Here is a 16,604-nt window from a genome sequence, read left to right on the forward strand (position 1 = left end):
TCTATTATTTATGAAATAACATAAAGTCATCTTAACTTTAAGTACAGTGAAATGATTCAGGCCACATGTATGTGACATTAAGTAAAAATTTGTTAACCTGGAGGAATTGCAATTCATGTAGGGTCAGGATTAAAAGTGAAAAATGAATAAAATCACAATTACCCTTCAATAACACACAGCTTAGCAAGATGCCAAATTTACCACCCACCAACAGCTCGATCTGCATATGCTACGTTTGAGTATGATGTGACACTATTCTCAATCACTAATCTAACTCAGCATAGGGAGGAAAACTGACATTCAGGTAAAATTAGGTAAATCATAACAATTCAGCAAAGTTTTAGAATGCCCATACAGGGTTTCTCAAAAACAATTTATGAGTATGAAGTTAAGGTTCAAATCAATTATTCTCAAAGGGAATGGGGTAGTAATGGTGAGGATCACTAGACCAATCAGAATCTTGGCAGTTATACAGATGTAATTTGAAACCGTGGCAATATTGTATCCCTTTACTTTTGCTTCAATGTAACATGTATTTGGAAATTTCAAATACCATGAAGGAGACTATTTAGTGGTTTAGGTTTGTCAAACAGGATTAAAAAGTTTGAGAAATACCATTCTAATTTTACTGATAATATACAACATAAGGCAAATTTATCAAGTCTGTATTCCTAAAGCAGCGTTAAGTGTTTTCTATACTCTAGCGACCTAGGACCTAACATAGGTATCTGATGCCCTCCCTGTTCCTGGCTCTACACATCTTCACTCTCTTTTCTAGAAGAGCAGCAGGCTAGGGATCAATGGTAGTGGCTGGCTGACAAGAAGTGAATCCAGAACTAACATCCCACAAGAGACAGACAACTGCTAAAGCTGTCTGCTGGGCTTTCAAGGCCTTTTCCTTTAGTCTAAAGACAAAGGTAGAATGTCAGTCCCTTTTACCTGGCACGCCAAAGCTAAGCTCTCTAGTTCAGCTACTACTGCACATACTTCAATGGGGACAACTCTACTAAGACTGACCACTCTTCCCAATCCTCCCTCCCACCCCCGAGACCTTAAAAGAGTGCTCTTCCCTCCTCACTTTAAATATAGACAGAAGCAGGGAAAACCATTATCAATAATGAACCAAACCAGTAACATAATCACACTTTAACTGCAAAACTACTATAACGCCTATAAAAAAATATATAAATTTAACATAAGGAAAAGCATAATACTCATGGATCAAAAGCCTCACTGTGAACACGCACTGTGTTAGGATTAACACAAAATACAAAATCCTTCTCTAGAAAAACTGCAAAGTAAATAGGGTGTATGATCATTGAAAGAAAAAACTGCAAATACCTGATATGTTTCCACAGGCCTGTTTTCCATATTTAAGTCCCAAATTTTGACTGACAAGTAGTCTCTAGTCATCATATATCGACCACTATGGCTGAATTTTACATCAGAAATAGAGGAGATGATTTCAGAAAAGAAAGACCTATTACTGGGATCTTCAGGTTCTTCAAACACTAAAAACAAGCAAAAAAAAAAGAAAAAAAGAAAAAAAAAAGGGCAATTTGTATAATCTTCTGGCTTGCACAAAGCATTTGTTGAAACAATTCACAAATTTCCTAAGAGGCAGCTAAAAATGGCAGCCTAATAAAAACTGACAACTCTCTGGCTATAAGATAATCCCCCTAGAAGTTTCTTATGAGATAAATACTACAACTAAAGATGTGAGAGATTTATACTTCCAGAGCCCACAGCTAATTTGGCAGAACCAGACTTACCCAGGGCTTCTGACTTCAGTGCCCCAGGTTTATAGGTTCTGCATATACCTCACTGACTTTGCCTGTGTTGTCAGCACAAAAAAATACCCTCTCACCATTCAAATTCATACCAGCATTTTATTTTTTACTGGCCAGGTAAAATTACTGCAACCTGTTATTTAAAACCCAGTGCTTTTTAAACTTCTTCTTAAAGCAAAGAAAACCACTTCTTAGAAGAAATAGGAAGCTCGAAATAGGAAAGAAGGAATTGCTCTACCTGAATATAGGGTTGGAGAACATCACCCCAAGTTCTCAAACAGTAACAGTCCATTAAAAATATATCCACTGGGCCCTGACTGGTTTGGCTCAGTGGATAGAGGGTCGACTGGCGGACTAAAGGGTCCTGGGTTCGATCCCCAGTGGGGGGCATGCAGGAGGCAGCTGTTGAATGATTCTTTCTCATCAATGATATTTCTCTTTCTCTCTCTCTCCTCTGAAATCAATTTTAAAAATGAATAAATATATATACACATTAGAGCAGCGGTTCTCAACCTGTGGGTCGCGACCCCTTTGGGGGTTGAACGACCCTTTCACAGGAGTCGCCTAAGACCATCGGAAAACATATAATTACATATTGTTTTTGTGATTAATCACTATGCTTTAATTATGTTCAATTTGTAACAATGAAAATACATCCTGCATATCAGATATTTACAATACGATTCATAACAGTAGCAAAATTACAGTTATGAAGTAGCAACGAAAATAATTTTATGGTTGGGGGTCACCACAACATGAGGAACTATATTAAAGGGTCGCGGCATTAGGAAGGTTGAGAACCACTGCATTAGAGGCTCAGTGCACGAATTTGTGCACCAGTGGGGTCCCTCGGCCTGGCCAGCCGGCAGTGGGGAAGGACTGCAGGAGGTTGGCTGGCTGGTGAGGGGGAATGGGGGGCAGCTGGGGGCGACGGGAGGTTGGCTGTGGGATTGCACTGACCACCAGGGGGCAGCTGCTGAGTTGAGCGTCTGCCCCCTGTTGATCAGTGCACGTCATAGTGACTGGTCCACCGGTCGTTGGGTCCTAACAGTCGCTTAGACATATATCTCCACTAGGATATCAACAGACATGCCCTGATAAAGCCTTCCATGTTTTTCTAGTAGAATAACCTACGATGCCTCATGCAGAGTCAGCTTTCCAAAGGGTACAGGTAGCCCTGGGCATATAGGTTTAACTAAGACTTGTAAACCTATGTACATGTGATTACCACGTCTGAGGCTAAAGATTTTAGACAAACAGAAAATGTTAACTTTTTTTTTTTAAAAAAAAAGATGAAAATAACTTACGTTTAGAATGCCTATCACAGAGGGCAGATGCCCTCATGTCACATAACCGAATAGTGCCTTTACTGCTGCTGTATACAAACGTGTTACAGCTATTTGGATGGAACTCTGCTGCTGTAATCACCTCTGTTAGCTCTTCCATGTTGGCAGGCTTGATATCCACAATATCTGGATAGCATTTTATTAAGGAATTTCCACTTAGAAAAAAGGGCAAATATAATTTTACATTTTTCAAAGCACAAATATTCTGAATTGCATTATAGACCTTATTTGATCCATTTAATGCCTACAAAAAAATTCTTAGAAGAAAACATGGGCAAATTTTAAATCATTTTAGAATGCAGAGGTCTGTTTTTCTGACCATGATACAAATCCCAGAAGCCATAAAGAATAGGACTGATATAAGTTTATCTTCCTAAATATTAAGAAATTTAGTGTACATTCCAAACACAAGATAACAGAACAAAACTCTTCAAGGGGAGCAAAAAAGAGAAAACTATTTGTACCACAAAGGATGAAGCTGATTTACTTAACATAAAAAAGTGCTTTAAAAACAACCCAGAGATAGTTCATTGACCTATGAACCAGGAGGTCGAGGTTCAATTCCTGGTTTTGGGCTCGATCCCAGTGTGGGGTGTGCAGGAGGCAGCTGATCAATGATTCTCTCTCATCATTGATGTTTCTAGCTCTCTTTCCCTCTCCTTTCCTCTCTGAAATAAATAAAAATATATTAAAAACAAAACAAAACAAAGAAAAACAACAAAACATGCAAATCTAATGAAAAAAATTAGAAAAGAATAAATATATAAATATGAAAAAAATGTTCATTTACTCATGATGAAAGAAATGCTAATCAAAACAACAAAAGAGGATTTTTACTAGCTAGACCGGTAAAGGTATAGGAAAACTGGCTCTTTTATACTCTATTAACAGATTATGAATTATAGTAAAGTGTTAATTTTTTCAAATGATATGTACTTAGAAATATATAAATAGTAGTAAAAGCTGCTAACATTTTACCTTAAAAAAAAAAAAAAACAAACGAAACAGCTTTACGGAAATCTAATTCACATACATACAATTCACCCATTTCAAATGTGTAATTCCATATAGCTAACATTTTATTTTTAAAACATACTTAAAAACGAGTATATTTGTATACATCTCTTTCTCTCACTCTCTCTCTCTATATATACAGTATATATGAGTGCCAGGTATATATGTTTATATATCACATACTTGTTTGTACACAGAATTTTCAGAATATAAACAATGAAAGTAGGATTTGGAGAAACATTTATATTGACTTTATACCACCCCCCCCCCCAAAAACAAGAGAGAAACCAAATGGATACTAAAACTCCTATCTGTAATTTCCAGATGCCAAAGATTAATCCTCAAATCATCTGCAGATAAATATGTTTCATAATCGCTATTAATGGAAATTGAGTTGATGTGATATGTATGAGCATTGGCAAATATTCTTCGTGGACTGGCCTCAACCATTAAATCCATGGGCCTAAAGACTGGCACCTGTCAATAAGACACATGAAAAAGTCATTACAAAATGTTCATTGTTTACAATAGCACCTAAGATTCAGAGCACTTCATTTCTACAGTTTTTGAGGAACTATAAAACAGTACATTACACAAATTTAGTTTAAAAAGTAACTGATATTGATCTTCTGAAGTACTGAAATGAGTAAAATGAACAATCTAATTTATCTTCTTTTACAGGTAGCAATACTACTAGAATTTGCCATTCTTCCTAGTTCCAATCTTTTGCTTAAAAGACTTGCAGCCCTAGCTGGTTTGGCTCAGTGGATAGAGCGTCAGCCTGCAGACCAAAGGGTCCCGGGTTCGATTCCAGTCAAGGGCACATACCTTGGTTGCAGGCTCCCTGGCCCAGGCCCTGGCTGGGGCTTGTGCAGGAGGCAACCAATCGATGTGTGCTTCTCTCACATCGATGTTTCTCTCTGTCTTTCCCTCTCTCTTCTATTCTCCCTAAAAAATCAATGGAAAAATATCCTCAGGTGAGGATTAACAAAGACTTGCAAAGCTAATAAATGTTTATGATTTAAATTAAAGTGGTTAAAAAGGAAATTAGCCCAGTGTGTCTAATTCTTGGTTTTTGTTTTTTTTTAGCTGCAACAAGATTTGGTCCATTTCTACTTTTTTCATCTCCAAAGAAAATTAATCTTGAAACTTAAGTTTGTAATAGTTGATATTCAAACTACAAGAGTGGTGGAGAACGTGGCACAGAACGTAACAGTCTTGTGTAGAATCCTGGTTCTGCCCATGGCAACAGTGTGACTCTATGTAGGTCAGGGTCTGTTTGAAATGAGAGTTTTAAGTGTCTTATCTAGTTACAGAATTGTTGGGACAGGGCAAATTGTAATTATTCCTATTTAAGTTCTGCTCAGGATCTAGAATATGTAATATGAATACAAAATGCCGGTTTGGCTCAGTTGGTTGGGTGTTGTCTCGTGCACCAAAAGGGCACATGCCCGGGTTGCAGGCTTGATCCCCTTGATCAATGGTCCCCTCTCACTTTGATGTTTCTCTTCCTCTCTACCCCTTTCTCTGTAAAAATCAATAAAAATATTTTAAACCCACACATACATACAAAAGCACTGTTAATCAGAATTAGAATAATTTTTTCTTATGTACTTACTCGTAGTGTAGTGACTGTAGTAGGATCTCTATACCTTCCATCTTCCTCTTTCAAGTTATACCCTTCTGGTCTTTTGTCCCTTTCACTGATTTTCCATAATTTTATAGTTTTATCTGGGGAGACAATGAATAAAGTCCTCAAAAAAGGAGTAATACATATAGGAGAAAAACACTTTTAAGGTATATATAAACATGCCATTTCATATTTGATCTAAAAAGATACCAAGAATGCCCTGGCCAGGTGGCTCAGTTGGTTGGAGCATCACCCTGTACACCAAAAGGCTGTGGGTTCAATCCCCAGTTGGCACACACAGGAGGCAACCAATCAATATCTGTCTCTGTCTCTCTCTCCCTTCCTTTCTATCTAAAATCCATAAAGCATAACCTCAGGTAAGGATTAAAAAAAAGGAACGAAAAGATCCCAAGAATAAAATCTCTTATCTGACACAACAACAACAAAAAAAAACAAATTTATTACCTGGGAAAAACAGTATAGATATTGCACTTTTATGTTAATCAAATTCATAAAATTCCATTTGCTATTACAATCAAGTCATAGCCAGGTCCTTACTGTTTAAAACCAAATAAAGCCAGAGGGGAAAAGGTTATATGGGTATATAAATACATATATGTCTATATACACATAAAAACATATATCTATATATGCTCAATACTTAATTTTCAAAAGAGAACAACCAACAAAAATGGTTAAGATAGCCTAACTACTACTAGCAGATCCCACAAATTCCTTTACAGGCCTGGCCACCTGTTTAAATCTGTATTTCCCCAATGTATTAGCAATTCATAAGTAGGCAAATTTGACTGATTCAAGTCCTTCAAGACAAAATTCTTATGTATCAAGAATCTATAATATTTTAAAATAAAATTTTATTTTGGAATTAAGTTGATTTCCAGATAAGTTACAAAGACAGCACATGTTTCCATACACCATTCACCCAGTTTCTTCTAATGTCAACATCTTAAACAACCTGGTACATTTGTTAAAACTAAGAAATTAACGTTGTACTGGTACATTCCTACTAACCAAACTCCAGACTTCAGTTTTCTACTAACTTCCCTTTTCTGTTTCAGGACCCCACCCAGGATCCAAACAACACTTCAGTTATCAAGTCTTAGTCTCTCCAACTTTAACAATTCCTCAGACTTTATTTTTCATACAGTGCTGAGCAGTGGTGAGATATTTTGTAGGATGTCCCTCAAAATGATAGGTTGGCTGTTTTCTTATAATCAGAATGGAATCATGGGTTTTTAGGAAGAGCACCAGAGTAAAGTGAAGGCATACATAGTGTCAACAGGACTTTTCTGCTTTAATCACTTGGTTAAGGCAGTATGTACCAAGTTTCTCCACTGCAGTTACTATTTTTCCCCTTCCCATACTCTATTCTTTGGAAGTGAGTCACTAAGTCCAGTCTACACTTAAAAGGAGAATTAAGTTACACTTCTTGTAGGAAGAAGTATCCATTCACATACTATTTGTAATCCTATCCTATATAATAAAAGGGTAATATGCAAATTGGCCCTAACAGTGGAACGACCAGAACCTGGAACTACCAGAACGACCGCTCAACCAGTCACTATGAGGCACACTGACCACCTCTGGTCCCTTTCCCTGGTCGGCAGGCTCCAATTGCCTGATGGTGAATGGGGAACCAGGGGTGGGTGGCGGCAGGGGTGGGGCTGGCTGCGGGCAGCCAGGGAAGATGGCCCTGATTGCAGGCCAAGCCTAGGGACCATACCTATGCACAAATTTCGTTTGCCGGACCTCTAGTTCTCCTATAAGAAGCGTCCCTTCTCTCCCACTTATTTGTTCAAATTTCTTTATATCACTATGGATGCATGCATATTTGTTTAATACTTTGTTATTCTAAAATTGCATTCATATAAGACTATCACATTCTTAATGGTCTTTCATAAGCAAATGAGCATAATGTAATTTTAAAAATAGTGTATAAAGACACTTTATAAAACTCTGTCATGCAGGGACTCTAGCCTGGCCACCTTTCTCTGTCTGATGGAGAAAAGCATGCCAGCTGCTCCTGTGGATGCCCTCTGCAAAGATGAAGTCTAAACAGGAAAAAAACAACAAAAAAACAACAAAAACCCCCAGCTAACTCTACTAATGTTTCATCTAAACCCTATGTAATCATGTTTCTAGTTATTTGCAATTCAGTTATGTGTGTTTTCTATGTGCTATTTAATTTACATAATTTAGATACATCATTATATACTTTAGAATACTTCATTTCCAAATATGTAATATAAATGAGTCAAGCCTAAATTCTATATTTTGGGAGAAATTATCATCTAAAGATGATGAGGATGGCCCAACTGGCATGGCTCAGTGGTTGAGCATCGACCTCTGAACCAGGAGGTCATGGTTCAATTCCTGGTCAAGACACATGCCTGGGTTGTGGGCTCAATCCCCAGTGTGAGGCATGCAGGAGGCAGCCAATCAATGATTCTCTCTCATCATTAATGTTTCTATCTCTACCCCTCTTCTTCATCTCTGAAATCAATAAAAATATATTAAAAATAAATTTTAAAAAAGATGATGAGGATGCCCACCATGACTGTCTTATGGCCTGTTCAAATTCATCTACCTTAGAGATCCAAATTAAAAAATTACAATATACTTATCAAACTTTCAAATGAGATGAAATTAGTTTGTGGTTCTCAATAGTGCTATCAGAAGAAAATACTAAAAGTTATGAAAAATCAGGTAAATATCTTTTGAAAAACAAATTAAACTTCAAAAATTTTAAAGTCATAAAATTTGTGACATAAGAGGGTAAAACATTTTTTCAAATAGCATAAACACAGGACACGATACAGAAGTACTACACAATTTCAGTGCAGTGCTTGGGGATAAGGCAGGCTGGATATAAAATAATGTTTTAACAAGTATAATTTAAAATTAAAAATATTTTTTCATTTATATGTTCTTTGGAAGTGACTTTTTAATCTGGAGGTCTTGGCCTATAGATGGAGATACTGATCAATTCCATAAAAGTGCATGCAAGATTATGTGCTTTTATACACAACTTTTCTGTGAAGGGATTGTAAGATTCTCAAAGATATGTTACTTCCAAAAATTTAAGAGCTATTGCTCTATGGTGATTCCCTAAACTGTCAAACCTAAGAAAAGAAGAAGTATTCAAGAAGTCCAAAGGTCCATGTGTATCTCTGGCCATAAGCAGAGGGTTAGGACAGGTAAAACCATGCTACCAAGCTTCCTCTTGTGGGAATGCAGCTTTAAACAAGATAAAAAATCTTATTAACAAGCTGTTAAAAAGCAACTTATTTATGAGTGAACTATCATTCTTATATTCAAGACCCATCCATCCATGGTCAACAGATTACAGTTAGACCTTTTTGTAATGTGAAGGAATCGAGGAGAATTCCAAGGAAGGGGAAAGAAGGTAAAAGAAAGAGACACATCAAGTGAATTAAAGTTATAAGAGATGACTATAAACTTAAGTAAAAATGATCTGGGGAAAACCAGTTTATGATGATCATGGAAAGTCAATGCAAGAATGAAAGTAAGATTAATTGTGGTGAATCAAAGTGGAAATGTTGGGTCATATTTTCTATCATTCTCCCACAGGAATTTCTAATCTATAATAATAAAGTATAATATGCTAATTAGACCGGGCATCCTTCCTGACAACCTTCCGGATGAAGCTGGGGCTGCGAGGGAAGCCCAGGTCCCGGCAGCCAGGGGAAGGAAGGCCTACTCTTGCATAAATTTCGTGCATTAGGCCTCTAGTCTATAATAATAAAAGTGTAATATACTAAGTAGACCAGATGTCCTTTCAGATGAAGCCGGGGCTGCGAGGAAAGCCCAGGTCCCGAGTGCCTGCCGGTGGCTGGAGGGAAGCCCAGGTACCGGGTGCCAGAAGGGAAGCTGGTGCCGGCAGCCCGGGGAAGGAAGGCCTACTCTTGCATGAATTTCATGCATCAGGCCTCTAGTCTTTTTATGAGTATCAAGACCCTTTTATTACACATTTTGTGGAAGGAGGTATTATTTTTATTTCACAGAGAAAACTAAACAAAATATTGTAAAGGTATTACTCAGATTTAATAGATATTGACATTTCCCCTTAATTGCTTTCTCTTTTTAAAGAATAACACTTTTCAGATATAGCTCAAATCCTACTCCTCCCATCCTTATTTTTACCCCACCATTCTCAGACACAGCAGTTTGTAAAATTCCCATTCTTGTTCTATCCTTCCACATGGGACTCTACTTTTATAGCATACAAAAATAAAAAATAAAGGCAGCCCTAAAATACCTGTATTTTATTTAGTATTCATTAACACCACCATCAACAACAAATAGACAAAAACCTATGATTCACTTGCATAGTGCCCTTTAACTTTGCTAGGTGTACCGGTTAATAATAGCGAATTTTGTAATCAAAGAAAACACAATAATTTCAAGAAAAACATCAAAAGTGCTTTATTCAAAGTAATGTCCATTGCTAGCTACACATTTCCCCATCTTTCAGGTAATTTGTGGATAAAAGTCCCAATAGAACTTTTGTTTTGAGGCAAACCATTCAGAGACCCAATTTTCCACTTCTTCGTATGTTTTGAAATGCTGTTCAGAAAGTGCATGTGTCATTGATCGGAACAAATGGTAATCTCAAGGAGCAAGGTCTAGTAAATACAGCGGGTGGGTTAATACTTCCCAGGCAAGATCTTTTAACATGTCTTTAACTGGTTTTGAAATGTGGGATGGTGCATCATCATGAAGCAAAATTACTTTGCCGTGTTTTCTGGAACATTCTGGTTGTTTCACGATCAAAGCGTGATTCAAATTGATTATTTGTTGTCGGTAGCGATCAGTATTAACGGCTTCACCTGGTTTTAGAAGCTCATAATACACCACACCTTCCTGATCCCAACAAACACTGACCATAGTCTTCTTTCCTGAAGCGATTTGGCCTTGCAGTCAATGTTGATGGTTGACCTGGATCAACTCATGATTTTGTGCATTTGGGATTCTCAAAATAAATCCACTTTTGATCGCCAGTCACAATTCAATGCAAAAAAGACTTTCTTTCATGCCATTGAAGCAACATTTTACTGATGACTTTTCGGTTTTCCATTGTCTTTCGTTCAGTTGATGTGGAACCCATTTTCCTTCCTTTAAAATCTTTCCCATTGCTTGTAAATGATCGGAAATTGCTGAGCATCATTTAATCTTTCTGCAAGTTGTTTTTGAGTTTGACACACATCTTCAACCAATAATGCTTGTAATTGTTGGCCTTCAAACTTATTCAGTTGACCTGGACGTTCTTTGTCTTTCACATTTGTATGGGCAGACAAATCATCAGGCAGAGACAAATCATTACTTTAAAGCGTTTAAACCAGTGTTCACAACTATCTTGAGATGGAACATGTTCACCATAAGCTTCCCCAAGTATTCAGCAACACTTTTCTTCAAAATAATGAATTATAATTTCCCGCAAATGCTCTTTTTTGGCATAAAATTTGACATTTTTAAGCGTAAAAATATCTATGATGTTAATACCTTCAGCAAATTTGACATATGAAGTTTTGAAGCTTGTTGTCAAAATAGCATACATAGCAAATCACATACATATCAACATATGTGTAACTCCATCTATTGAAAAAAATCTGCATTATTAATTGGTACACCTAGTATTAATCAATGATTTTTCAAATTTACATAGTAAACCTATTTGGGAGACACTTTGATTTGTCTACAGAAAAGTACTACATAGATTCACATACCCCGACCTAACCACTGGAATTCCCAGTGTTTCTCCTTGTATTGAGCCTTTGTAGAGTTTAGTAACTAGAAAGGCTCATTTGGTTATACACTGCCTTGTTATTTCAAGCCACAGGAGTACAAGAAAGCCTGCAAGGAAGACACATGAACATAAGCTGGGAATTGAAAGCTATTTAAGATTTAATCCATAATTAAATCAAAATGGAATTTGCTTTCAAATAATACTGAGAGGGAAAGAAAGATCTGAGAAACAGAATTAGCTATGAACTAAGAATTATTGAAGCTGGGTGGAGGGTATGTAAGTCTTCATTACACTATTCTATCTCAGCCTATATGTTAAAAATTCCCCTTTATTAAAAAAACAAAACAAAAAAAAACATGGTATCGCCACTAAGAAGTGAACTGGCAAATTATTAAGAATAAATATTCTAGCCCAGTCAGTGTTGCTCACTGCTGACCATCGACCTCTCTCTCCCTCTCTCTCCTTCTCTGAAATCAATAAAAATATATTTAAAAACAAAACTCCCCCCCCCTCCCCCTCTCTCTCCAGTACATGAAATATATAACAATACACTTCCCTGGAACATTTACTTCCAAAAGTAGAAACTATATAATGGTAAAATTATGCATTATTTGATATCAAAGAAAAAAGCAGTATCTGAAATGCTATTTGAAATAATTTAGTTTACCACATAAATTAAAACTGAACCAAATTAGAAACCAATATATGACATGAGCATACACCGTACCTCAATCTATGACACTATAAGTTATGAGCTTTAAATCATTTCTATTTATTTTTCTTTTAATAATCAGAGAGAGGAATGCAGTTTGTGTAAAAAGAGAGGGGTGGAGGTTACAAGTGTTAAGGGCTGCTTAGGGAACACCTTGATGATTCAAAAAAAAATTGGGCTATAGGAAGCACACATCTATAGTGTCAGGGAGTGGCAAATGCATTTCAAAGAACTAGATACAGAAGGTGATGAGACCTAAACTGGATGAAGGGAGAATTCAGTATTTTCCACTGTGTTACCCCAGAAATCACCTGAGTATACATTCTGTGAATGGCAAAGAATGGTAAGGTCTAGGTGCTAAAAATCTGCTTTTATTCAACAGTGAAGATCTGAGAAAATATGAGGTTTTCCCAACCCTCGTGCCAGCCTCAAAAAAGTTTTAATCTAACTTTTTACAGACTATGGCTACCCAGAATCTGGAAGTATCTCTCAGTTACTTTAATGTCTCTTCAAACCCCTGATTCCAAAAGCTAAACCAAGTCACAACAACTTATATGAAAAAAAAATTTAGAACAACAAAAAAAGACCCATTCTTAACTTGTCATAAAGGAATTTAAATTCTGGTAGAGTCACCACACAATTCTAACCCTCACTTAAAAACTTTTCCTGCGAGTAAGAAAGCAACTTCTTCTAGCAATGAGGATGGTGGGGAAGAAGGCAGTGTGTCAATTCCAGTTTGTGTCCTTGCTGGACTAGATCGAGTACGAAGAGTGTCCTCCTAGAGAGTATCCTTGAATGGAGACCAACTTTTGAAAGAGCATTTTGAATTTACAGTTTGAAATAATCTCTGGAGAGTTTGGGCACACTTAAAAAGGAGGAAGGGAAGAAAGGAAATGAACATTTACTGAGCATGTATTATGTACATTAGGAGTTATCACATTTACTACTCATAATAATACGATAATACAGATATTACTATCTCCACTTTGCAGGTGAGAAAAATTTGACTCAGCATTAGTAACCTGCTCAAGACTAAGCCATGAAATGGCATAAAGAGAATCAGTCCATTCTTTTCACTACAAAATGCGTGTGCACGCAAAAAGAAACTTGACACCTGAAAATCTCTTTCATAGAATTTAAAAACTAAATGCAAATAAAAAAGGGAAGACATAAAAGAAGAGTTTATATTCTATGTGGGGAAGAAATATTTCCAGATGTCTATTTGTAAATATCTCTTAACAACTACTCCTCTTTGAAATGGGAAACGTATCCTACAGAGTATGTGTACATACAAAGCACATGAAACAAAATTTACACTTACCATTGGTAGACAACAAAAACTGAGCAGCATTTTTCTGGGGTAACCACCTAATTTTGTTGATCTTTTCTTCTATTTCTAAACTTTTCAAGTAGTCAAACTCTGGTTCATGGCTCTGAAAGGTGCTGTAAACATTATATTCTCCTCTGCTATGAGACTGGATTTTGTTCTAAAATGGAAACAAAAATATTCGGACCACTGTTGAGAAAGATTTCAAAATAGTAAACTGTTATCAGTTCCAATAGATCTTGCAGGTTCTGGTTAATTCATTACCTGTATCTCATATACAATTATATTCTGTTTTTAAAAAATATTTAAAGGCTTTCAAGGAAAAGAAAAAAAAGGAAAAGCTAAATAAAGTATAATGATTAAGCCCAATTTATAAGGAAAAGTGACTCTGAATTATGGATCAATTTGATTATTAATTTACTATTATATTTTAAATAGCATTGACTTAAACTGATAAAAACACCCGAGCATCCTTAATAAGGGTGCTCATCTAAAAAGTAAAGATTAAATGAGAAAAGCTTGCCAGAAACAGCTGGCTGATAGCTCCTATCCTAAACAAAGATAGTCCAATCACTTCAAGAAGGTGAAGGCAAAAACAATTACTGTCTTTGGGCAAGGCCGAGTTCTTTACCATACCAGATCCTGTACCCAAATTCTGTAAACATTTACTGCATTAACATTTTACTGCACTTTCTTTACACATGGCTTTCATCTTTCTCCTCCCTTCCTCCTTTTCCACTTTCTCTCCCTAATTATCCCCCCTCTCTCTTTCTGCCTTTCTCCCTTTACATCTGCTTTCTTGTTCTCACCCATTTCTCTTCCCATTTCATTTTTCGTGTTTCCTTCTCTCCCTCCGCCCTTTATATCCTCTCCTTAAAAACAAAGTCATTCTCTAGTCTCTTGTAGTACCACAATCTAGTTATCAAATATTCAGGTTTTTCCAATAGTCCCCATGTCTTTTTACAACAGAAAAGCCAGCATCATACCTTACATTCAGTTACCATATCTCTTTAGTTGGTAATAGTTTCTGGGTCTGTCTTAGTATTTTATGACACTGACATTTTTCAGAAGCACTGAGCAGTTTATTTTGCATAGTTCCTTTATTTGGATATGTCTGATGTCCCCATTATTAAATACAAGTTAGGCACTTTGGGCAGGAATATCACAAAAGGGATGTTGTATTTATCCCAGTGCATATAAGGAGGCAGGTGATGATGCTGATGTGACCTAGCACTGGTGATGTTAACTTTTCTTGTTTCAGGTAGTGTCTATGAGGTGTGTCCACTGGAAAGTTAGTATTTTTTCTCTTTGTAATGAGTAATTATCTTGAGGGAGATACTTTGACACTATAGACTACTCTAAAACTTTCACTGACTAGTTCTACCATTCATCCATAATTCTTACTGAAACAATTATTGCTAGAGTAATTGTAAATGGTAATTTTAAAAAATGTTTCTTGTTTCTACAATTATTAGCTGGCTTTTTATATTAAGGAAGAACTCCTTTCTCTCCTATTCAGTTTTAGTTTTATTGTGATCTCATGGATACCTCTTCTTTCTATTTTGTCTTTTTATTTGGTATTTTTTATTATTTTGTTGTGTCTAATATTGGCTTATAAGGTTTACCATCTACATCTTTATCACAGCCTGACTAACCTATAGTACACTTTATTTATTTTAATTGATTTCGGAGAGAGGAAGGGAGAGGGAGCTAGAAACATCAATGATGATGCCCTGGTCGGTTTGGCTCAGTGGATAGAGTGTCGGCCTGCGGACTGAAGGGCCCCAAGTTCCATTCCGGTCAAGGGCACATTCCAGGGCTGTGGGCTCAGTCCCCAGTGGGGGGCATGGAGGAGGCAGCCGATCAATGATTCTCTCTCATCATTGGTGTTTCTCTCTCTCCCTCTCCCTTCCTCTCTGAAATCAACAAAAAATATATTTTAAAAAAAATGATGAGAGAGAATTGTTGATCGGCTGCCTCCTGCATGCCCCTTACTGGGGATCGAGCCTGAAACCTGGGCATGTGCCCTGCTGGCCAAGAAAACCATGACCTCCTGGTTCATAGGTCAATGCTCAACCAATGAGCCACACTGGCAGGGCAGTACACTTTAACTTCCTTCCTCCTAGCGTTTGTTCTATAATTTACATACATTTTGCTTCTACATGTAACCCTATAATACAGTGTTATTGTTTTTGCTGTAATAGACCATTTGAATTCTTAAAAAAAAAAAAGAAACAGTAGACTGAGGCACACCTCCTTTCTCTGCCCACTTTAGAGTCAAGTCTCAATCAGTTATTTAATACTAGAGGCCCGGTGCACAAATGGGGTCCCTTGGATAGCCGGTTTTGGCCCGATCCCCGCAGGCCCGATCCCGACAGGAGGGAGCCTGATCCTGTGTGTTGAACATCTGTTCCCTGGTGGTCAGTGCGCGTCATAGCGACTGGTCGACCAGTCATTTGGTCGTTCGGTCACTTAGGCTTTTATATATATACTAGAGGCCTGGTGCACAAAAATTTGTACACTGGTGGTGGTGGGGGGTGTCCCTCAGCCCCACTTGTGCCCTCTCACAGTCTGGGACCCCTTGGGAGATAACGACCTGCTGGCTTAGGCCCGCTCCCAGGTGGCAGAGGGCAGGCCCAATCCCTAGGTGCAGCCCCTGGTCAGGCTCAGAGCAGGGCCGATTGGGGAGCTGGGGCGCCGCCCCCCTGTCATGCACAGAGCAGGGCGGATTGGGAGGTTGCGATGCCACCCCCAGTTACGCTCAGGGTAGGGCCGATTGGGGGTTGGGGCGCTGCCCCCTGTCACGCACAGAGCAGGGCCCATCAGGGGGGTTGGGGCTCCGTACCCTGTCACACAAAGAGCAGGGCCGATCAGGGGGTTGGGGCACCTTCCCCTGTCACGAACAGAGCAGGGCGGATAGGGAGGTTGTGGCCCCGCCCCCTGTCACACACAGAGCCACAGGGCGATCAGGGGGTTTGGGCGCTGCCCCCTGTCACG

At 37.8% G+C, this 16,604-nt stretch overlaps 1 protein-coding gene across 8 annotated transcripts in view; it reads right to left on the reverse strand.

Moving 5' to 3' along the window:
- The window catches only part of PPP2R2A (protein phosphatase 2, regulatory subunit B, alpha), a 98,268-nt gene that overhangs the window by 6,745 nt on the left and 74,919 nt on the right, over positions 1 to 16,604 (reverse strand). For 6 of the 8 annotated variants that reach the window (XM_005886595.2, XM_005886599.2, XM_005886597.2 and 3 more), the window contains 5 exons: positions 13,602 to 13,767; positions 5,769 to 5,881; positions 4,450 to 4,627; positions 3,098 to 3,262; positions 1,342 to 1,511 (listed from right to left, as the gene is read on the reverse strand). In XM_005886595.2, the coding sequence (XP_005886657.1) occupies positions 1,342 to 1,511; positions 3,098 to 3,262; positions 4,450 to 4,627; positions 5,769 to 5,881; positions 13,602 to 13,767 (792 nt within the window). Of the gene's footprint in view, positions 1 to 1,341; positions 1,512 to 3,097; positions 3,263 to 4,449; positions 4,628 to 5,768; positions 5,882 to 6,245; positions 6,333 to 13,601; positions 13,768 to 16,604 lie in introns of those variants that run through there. The other 2 variants (XM_014533617.1, XM_014533619.1) reach the window with 2 other exon arrangements.

The sequence above is a fragment of the Myotis brandtii genome, unplaced genomic scaffold, assembly GCF_000412655.1.
Source record: "Myotis brandtii unplaced genomic scaffold, ASM41265v1 scaffold990, whole genome shotgun sequence".
Classification (NCBI taxonomy): Eukaryota; Metazoa; Chordata; class Mammalia; order Chiroptera; family Vespertilionidae; genus Myotis; species Myotis brandtii.